The 9,141-nt window shown below is 33.3% G+C and overlaps 1 protein-coding gene across 1 annotated transcript; it reads left to right on the top strand.

Moving 5' to 3' along the window:
• Nucleotides 1-296: 296 nt before the first annotated feature.
• Nucleotides 297-7,045, top strand: LOC122504284 (protein bowel). Its single transcript, XM_043615320.1, has 3 exons — nt 297-1,043; nt 3,422-4,160; nt 4,247-7,045. The coding sequence occupies exons 2-3, from the start codon at nt 3,430-3,432 to the stop codon at nt 5,073-5,075; spliced, it is 1,560 nt and encodes a 519-aa protein (XP_043471255.1). The 5' UTR covers nt 297-1,043; nt 3,422-3,429; the 3' UTR covers nt 5,076-7,045.
• Nucleotides 7,046-9,141: the final 2,096 nt, after the last annotated feature.

The raw sequence follows: 9,141 nt of genomic DNA, 5'->3' as shown, positions 1-9,141 counted from the left end.
GAAGAATTCAATCTGAAGATGGTAGGAATTTTAAGAATTAATTTTAGGCGCTTTTAGTCCTAAAGGTAGATTGAGAAACGGAGGAAAAAAGTTAAAGTGAAGAAACAATGAACTTTTTGGAATTCAAAAAATCGGGTAAAAATCAAATTATCCAATTTCTTTTTCTGTGTTTTGTATTCTTTATAACTAACTACCTGTAACAGCTTGATCGCGAGGGGAAAACAAAAGCAGCTGTGATTCAGCCACTGATTCAGGGGCACATCACTTTTTTGATCCGCACCTGTTCCTCATACCATTCCTACCACTTGAAAAACCTCCTGTTCAACCTGCAACGACTATGGAGGTTGGTTGGCTCTATAGTTGTACCTGAGGAGAGATCATGCCTTCTCACTCAGGTGGCTTACCTTGGTTTCACATCCTCTCTCTTTTCATTTTATTCTCCGTCCTCCGTTCGCCATATGAGAGTCAAGCACACGCGAATGCTGAAGAAAGACGGAGAAACGCCGCGCAGCATCCAGCAGCAGCGCTACTAGCGGCCGCCAAATGGAAAGACTCCCCGTAAGTTTTTTGATTGTGTACTGTTCGTGTAGAGCGAGCGTGAGGCCTCACCTGCGTGGGTGTGCGGAGAAGCCTACCTGACGGCGTCCAACACGCAGTAAAACCGCGCTCCTTTCAAGAAATATAGAATACCCAACGGAAAATTTTTTACTTCTAATCTAATAAAGAAGGAAATCATTATCATCAATATTTTGAAGATCTAAAAATGTGCTGTGAATTTTAACTCTCGAATTTTAACAAGTTTTGTTGTATAGAGTGAAACTTAGTGCCAAGGTGAACTATAGGTGTGCCAGTGTGTGTGTGTTAGTGTGCCCATGTGTATAATATGCCTGAATATGAGTGAAATAGTTTTTCACAACAAGAAAAACCACTTTTTGGTTCACTTTTCGGTTCATGCTCGGATTAGTTCTAAGGATCTAGAAATACCAATGGAGATCAAAGCAGACTTGGATTAAAAATTCCCTTCACTTCTTTTACAAATCAAGGTTTGAATTACAATCAATTTTTCAATTTGACTCCGTTTGCGAAAACTTTTTAGACTGAATATGTCTCGTTTGAAAGATAAAAAGTCTTCGTCTAAAGCAAGGGGATTTTTGTGATCAAACATGGCTGCTGGGACCAGCCATGACGGGACCGCGGAAGCCATGTTGGCAGGTGTGCTTGTTCTGATAAGTCTCTGCACTCGTAAAACAAGTTGATAATAAAGTTTTTAGCAACTTTTTTTCCATAGTGACCACAAACTTCTATTTGATATTTTTCTATTCAAAAAAATTAAATTCTTGTCTATTATATTCCGAACGGTACATGGTAAAAAAGTGCTAGTTCATTCTAATGTTGATAGGCATTGTGCAATCACAGGGCCATGAATCTTTTCGATAAAAAAAAGACCCCTCTTATTCTTGAACTAACTTCGATCACACTATATAGAGCATTGACCTTTAGATAAATAATAAAATTCTTTCGAATTTTTAAATCCGTATTTAGCATATATTATTGATAAGGTCTATTAATGTTTCGGTTCATAGAGAGATAAGGTGAAAGTAGAAAAATCCGAGACAATTATTACAACTGTGTGCCAACAATCAATACGTAACGATATCCTTTTGATAAATTTAGATTCCCACACTTTTCCTTTTGAAAATTGCATGGTCTCTGTGTATCGCAATAATTAGAGATATTTAGTCTTAAAATTTGTTTCTAAAGCTTCTCTTTATATATAAGGTTTTTTTGAAAGTTTTGCTACAACACTTAGAAGAAGTTCTTTTTTGTCTCTCATCCTCTCTTTAGGTTGATTGGTTTCTTTAATAGAGGGGCATCATAAAAACCGGTTGTAGAAATTTCGGTACTTTGATGGGACTAGTCCATGACTCCAAATATGCTTATCTTGTTGATTGTCAACAACTTCAAGTGTATAACTGAAAATGTATTCTTGATTTTGAATTTTTAGAGTCTTTTGGGTATTAAGAGACATTTGGAATAATGGAAATTTTGTAAAGTAATTATGATGGGGAAATATTTTCTTTTAAATGATGAAAGCAATTTATGGTTTGTGGAAAGAGAGATCTTTTTAAGGTCTACAATTTTTTGTGGTTCATTTTATGAAGCTCAGGGGATTAATAACATCTAAAGCATAAATATCATAAATATCATAATCTGAATATCTAAGATATAAATATCTTTTAGATATTTGTTAAACATCCGTTTAACATCTGTTTAACAATATTTTGACTAGTAGTAACAGTTACCATCTAAACAACAACCATTTAAACAGTTACCATCTAAATTATTACCATCTAAATAGTTTTTATCTAAACAGTCATCATCTGAATAGTTCTCATCTAAATTATTACCATCTAAATAGTTTTTATCTTAACAGTTATCATCTGAATAGTTCTCAGCTAAATTGCTACCATCTAAATAATTAGCATCTAAATAACTATCATCTAAATAATTATCATCTAAATAACTATCATCTAAATAATTAGCATCTAAATAGTTAGCAACTGAATTGTTATCATCTAAATAATTAGCATCTAAATGATTAGCATCTGAATAGTTATCATTTAAACAGTTACTAACTAAATAGTTATCATCTGCTACTTCTAAACTATGAAAATTATTATCATCTGAATAATTATCATCTAAATTACCATCTAAACAGTAGTCATCCAAATTATCATAAATGCGATTCATAATACACAATATGCACTACCTGAAACAACAGATAAAATCAAAAATAACAGAGAGTATCAAAAGCAGCAGATGGTACCTAAAACAACACACTGCACTTAAAGCAGTATCATCTAATAAAATAGGAGTTGTTATCTAAATTACCATAAAAATAATTATTGAAAATACCCAAAATAACTAAAATACGTAAAAATATACCTAAAACATCAAATATTATCCGAAGTAACATTATTTAAAACTATAGACGAACTAAAATAATAGAAAGCATAAAACAATAGATAGCATCTAAAATAACGGATAGTATCTAAAACAACAGTAGAACACTTAGTTCTAGTTCAATTATTTAGTATGTAGATCAGTAGATAGTGTCTAAAACAACAGATAGTAAAGCAGTAGATAACATTTAAAACAAAAGATAGTATTTAGAACAATAGACAGTATCTAAAACAATAGTACATTTAACAGCAGTTAACATAATATCCAAATTAACAAAAATACGATATTATCGAAATTGATACGTTTGCCTCGAAGCAAAAGTGACAACCTTTGCTACAAGGCGAACGTATCAATTGCGAGTTTGGAGAACTGACATTGTGATAATATAAATAGAAGATAACAACATTTAACCATTTCTGATCGATAAATAGTGTCTAAAATAATTGTTCCTTTTCAGCTTGAAGCATGCCGACAGACCTAGTGGTATCGTCGGCCTCTGCCGTCGAGGACACCTCCAGAGGACGAGACATGTTGGGCAACAGACCATCGTCAAGTTCCTCATCCAATGCTGGACCATCATCATCAAGAAGTTTCGATCCCTCAGGAGCAATTGCAGCCTACCATCATCATCACAGTTTAGTGGCTGGTCTTGGTCATCCACATCATCGGGAATCTTCTGCCTTTGTGCCTGTCGTACCCTCGAGACTTCATCTAGCTCCTTATCCAGGAGAGATGCATCACTTGTCCGGTCCACCTCCCTCCGGTTCATCATCCTCAAATCCCGATCACGAGGGTCCAGAATCATCAGGAAGAAAGACTTCGTCAAGCTATGAAATAATGGCAATGATGGCTGACAAAAGAAAGGAATTGGCTGCTAGGGGTCTTCTCCTACCTCCTCCACCTCTCTTGGAACCACCTCCCGGATATCCTGTCTTTCCAGGACCATTTCCCGGTAGTTCAGCTCTCTATCCACCCGGTGGTCCCCTCGCACATCAACATCTCGATCGTCGACTTCTCAGAGCTCCTGGAAGAGCCTCCAGACCCAAGAAGCAATTTATCTGTAAATTCTGCAACCGGCAATTTACAAAATCGTACAATTTACTTATTCACGAGAGAACACACACTGACGAGAGGCCGTACTCCTGCGATATCTGCGGCAAGGCCTTCAGAAGACAGGATCATCTAAGGGACCATCGGTAACTACAATATCTTTTAAATAATTAAATAACCTTTGACACGATGGTGCCTATCCAAGAAAACTTTACATTATTTTTTGTTTTAGGTATATTCACAGTAAGGAAAAACCGTTCAAATGCGGAGAATGTGGTAAGGGTTTCTGCCAGAGTCGAACTTTGGCGGTACACAAAATTCTTCACATGGAGGAGTCTCCCCACAAGTGTCCAGTTTGTGCCAGGAGTTTCAATCAACGTTCGAATTTAAAAACCCATCTTCTAACACACACGGACCATAAACCCTACGAGTGCACCTCTTGCGGCAAAGTGTTCCGAAGAAATTGTGATCTGCGACGACACGCCTTGACCCATGCAGTTGGTGACGTACCCCCTGAAGCACTGGAAGAAGCCCTACGAGACGAGGATAGTCCCGAGGAGGACGGTGGTCCCGAACCCCGTCCCTCAACATCCTCTTCCTCATCCAGTTCATCCACTAATCCTTCCACATCCAGTGGAACCTCCAATTATTCTCAACCACCATCAGTTCAGACCCCATCAAGACCACAATTGCAAATTAGAAGAGATCTTTTACAAGTGAAACCGTCGCCATTAACGAACAGTGTAAATCTCACTGTTACCCAGAATCCACCACCTCCATTGCCACCGCCTCCGCCCTTAATTCTGTCGTCATATCGACGAAGACTTGGTTCACCGGGACCTTCGCGGGTTCTTCTGGAGTTGCAGGAAAGGGAGAAGGAGAGGGAACGAGAAATGGAGAGAGAATTGGAAAGAGAGAGACAATTCGAGAGACAGAGGGAGAAGGAGAGAGAGCGTGAGGAGGAAGTTAGGCCTCCTAGAGCACCTACTCCGCAACCACCTCCACCTAGACCAGCACCAGTGAGGCAGGGATTCACCATTGCCGATATTATGCGACGGTAGAGTTGGGGAATTATTGGTAATGTTAGAAATCGAAGTTGATTCTTGGGTGTCAATTGAGATTGGGAGTTCTTTTTTCAGGCGAATTCTGATTTTGGTGAACTTTACTGATGCCATAGAATTATTGCTGTAGTAACTGCTGTAGAATCATTGCCATAGCAAACATTGTTAATATGGTAGCAACTTCTGTAGAATCGGTACCATAACAAGTGTTGCTATGGTTACAGCTACTATAGCAACGGTTGCAATGGTACGGATTTTATAGCAGCTGCTACCATTAGAAATGCTGCTACAGAAGAGGTTTTCTAGTAAAGGTTGCTTATGGTAACAGATGCTATAGAATCATTTCCATAGGAACTGTATTTCTAGTAATCGTTGCTATAGAAGCAGCAGCTGCTGTAGAATCGTAACCATAACAATCATTACTATAACAACAGCTACAGCATCTTCTTTGTTGCAACAATTGTAGCAGCATTCGTTGCTATGGTAACAGTTGCTATAGGATAATTTCTGCAACAACTGTCTCTGTAGTAATTATTGCTATGGAAACAGCAACAAATAATGTTGTAGTAGCTGTTACCATAGTAACGAATACAGCAGTTCCAGCTGCTACAGAATCATTATCATAAAAACCGTTACTATAGCAGCTTTTACCATAGTAGCTTTTAATGCTGTATTCAATAATATGGTAACAGCATGCCTACTAATGGTTGTTATAGCAATGGTTGAAATGGTACCGATTCTATTTCAGTTGCTGTAATAAAAGATGCTGCTACGTAATCAGTTTTATAGGAAAGGTTGCATATAGTAGCAGCTACTTTAGAATCGTCAGTATAACAACCGTTACTATATCAGCTATAACCATAGCAGTTTTTACTGCTGAATTAAATAATATGGTAACAGCTGCTATAGAATCTTCTCTATCAACAGTTACTATGGTTACAGCTGCTTTAGGATCATTTCTGTAGTAACCATTGCAATGGTAAAAGCTGTTATAGTAACGGTTGGTATGGTAATGATTCTGTAGCAACTGTTACTTCTGCATTCGTTACTATGGTAACAGATGCTACAGAATTATTTAATTATTATATTAATAGCTACTGCAGAATCGTTTCCATAACAACTATTACTATACTAACAGCTCCTGTAGAATCATTACCTTAACAACCGCTACTATGGTAAAAATCACTATGATTACAGTAACCATTGCTGTACTAATCGCAACCAAACCCAACCTTTGTCATGCATTTATTATTCAAATCTTCAAAGTATTTATACTTTGCAGATTTGAATACTAAATGCACGACAAAGGTTGGTTTTGGTACATCAAAGTATAAATACTTTGAAGATTTGAATACAAAATGCGTGGCAATTTAATTTTGATTCATCAGAAAAAAGAAAATCCGTTTCCATCTTCTCAATATTCGAAAGAATCGTGTCATTCAACATAAAGTGAAGGCAATTAAGTACAATATTCATTTTTTGAAATGAAGTAAATTTTAATATACAAGGAAAGTAAATTAATGCGTTTTATAAGTGTAACACTAAAAACGCTATTTCCGTTAACTTGTTAATAGATTATTATTAAGAGAGCGTTGGCGTAGAAAGCGTTATTCAATCTTATTTTCTGTACCTCGAGAGCTGAACGAATTTATAATTATACAAAATCATTATCTACAATACCCACGCAAATAAAAAAAAAAGGTGCAATTCTTAAATAATTTTTCCAGTGATATTAAAAACCGGTGGAAAAGAAAACTTAGTGTCTTAACATAATATAGAAAAAGAAATGTTTTCTAGTTTTTAATGAATGATATACGATCAGTCATTGTATCTTATACTAAGTATAGGGGTGGACAAAATATTGTAAAAAATGTACTTAATGTCAACTTTTTTATAAACCGATAAAGAAACTATTTTTTAAAATTAATAATTTGAAATTAATAAATAATAAATAATAAAGTTGGTTCACTGCAAATTGAATTTAGAAAAGAGAAAAAAATCTATTTTTGAAAAATATTTTTTCGATTTTCAAGAAAGTAATTGTATTTTTGCTAAAAAGAATATTCAAACCGTTGAAAGTATATTTTTACATACCGAAAGTAATGAAAAATAATGTTTTTTTGTACATAAAAAATAGGATTACTTACAATTTACAAATATGTAAAAACTAATTATTTAAGAATGCTTTTAATTTAGAAAATCGTATTTTTAAAATTGTCTTCCTCGACAATGACTGACATTTAGATTTTTAATGAGAAATTTTTTGTAAATAGCTTAATATTACTGCTGTTTATTATAATTCATCGTTGATGTCTAAAAAAAAATTCGATGTGATATCACATAAGCAAATGTCTGAGGCTTATGCTAATACATTTCATATTTTAATGTAAACGTGTTGCGCGTATTTTACCCGGTGCTCAGTGGTAGCTTTTTAATATTTTAATGAACAGAATTTTTTATATTTAGTGATTTTTCGATTTTAATTTTATTACTGTGAATAGCAAAATTTATTTTTTATTTATACTGTTGTCAACCGTTTTTCATCATTTATTGTAAAATTCTATTTTTAGATAATAAGTTTTTTTTTTAGAAAGGATATTTTTAAAAAAAAAGGATCTCATTATTGTGAATTTTTGTTTTTTTGTTGGAAATTTGAAATTTTGTATTTTTCTAAAGTATATGGCAATTCTTTTCCGGGGAAATATAATAGTAATTTGAAAAATACATATGAGAGAAAGGAAAGTGTGAAATACAAAAATCACACAGCAAACATTGAATAAAAAAAAAAAAAACTTCTTCGAATTTCGTTTCAAATTTCCAAACTCGATCCTATCGTTTATCATTGTTTTCATATTTTTCACGCTGCGAAGACAAAAATACACAGATATTGTCTACCTTTCAGTTTACATAGGTTTTTCACGTATATATTTCATGTGTACATATTATATACACCTTTTGTGCAGGTGTCCGACAGGTAAAAAAGTATAGTTGTGCTTTGAGTTTTTGTTCTGAAAAAAGAAAAAATTGTCACATTTATATTTGTTAAAAAAAATTATTATTTTTTGAAAATAGTAGAAAAAGTGTAAAATTGAAAATTTTTAATTTTTAATTTTTAATTTTAAATTGTTAAAATTATAATTAAAATAATATTTTTTTACTCTGAGAAATTTTAATTTTTTCAAACGAAACTCAAAGTTTAAATTTATAGTAAGAGCGGCGTATTTGAAAGGAAAGATATGCTTTTGTTTTCTTTCCTTCTGTTTTTTTTTTTGGAGAAGAAAAAGATTGAAAAAAAAATATTGTAGAGTTTAAAAAAACCAGATTCGTTGTCCTTGTGAGTGTTGTTTGTGTGTGTGTGAATTTTTAAGTAAAAGGCGAATGCAAATTTTGTGGTCACGTGAGAAACCTGTGCCACCGTTTCGGTGGCAGGTGCAATACAACGAACCAATGTTTCCGAACAACTTTTAAAATTGTGTGCACTACCTGCTCTTCAAAGTATTGGAACTCTAAAAAATTTTTTTTTTTATTTTGACCCTTCTCACAATTTTGTCAGTTCTATTCTTCTCCGAAGGATCACCATTAAGTGATTTTTTTCTCTACCACAATATTCATTGCGTCACAACTTTTTTTATTTTCTTCTTTTTCTATTTCATTTTTTCGAAGAAGAAAACTTTTTTGGAAAATCTATTTTTTTCGAATTCTTCGCAGAAATTGAGTTCTTGAAAAGAACGTCTCTTTTTGTTACACTATTTCTGTTAATAAAATATTTTGATTGAAAAATTATTTAAATAAAATAAATAATTTACAAATTAAAAAAACTATTTTGAATTTTGTATTTTGTGTTTTGTAATTTTGTGAATTTCAAAAATTACAGAACAAAAATTACAATTTAAAATATAAAAAGTAAAAAATTTTAATTTAAAAATTTTTTACTTTTAAAAAACAAAATTCTAATTTGAAATATAGGGAAAATTTTGAATTTAAAATCTTGTTTCGCAAAAATAGTTTAAATTTAAAAAATTATTAATAGATGAAAAATTACTATTCAGACATTGATAAACTTTAC

This window comes from Leptopilina heterotoma, unplaced genomic scaffold (genome assembly GCF_015476425.1).
Source record: "Leptopilina heterotoma isolate Lh14 unplaced genomic scaffold, ASM1547642v1 Lhet_287, whole genome shotgun sequence".
In the NCBI taxonomy this organism is placed as follows: Eukaryota; Metazoa; Arthropoda; class Insecta; order Hymenoptera; family Figitidae; genus Leptopilina; species Leptopilina heterotoma.
The sequence above is the reverse complement of the archived record's forward strand: the minus strand, read 5'-3'. Positions and strand labels throughout refer to the sequence as shown.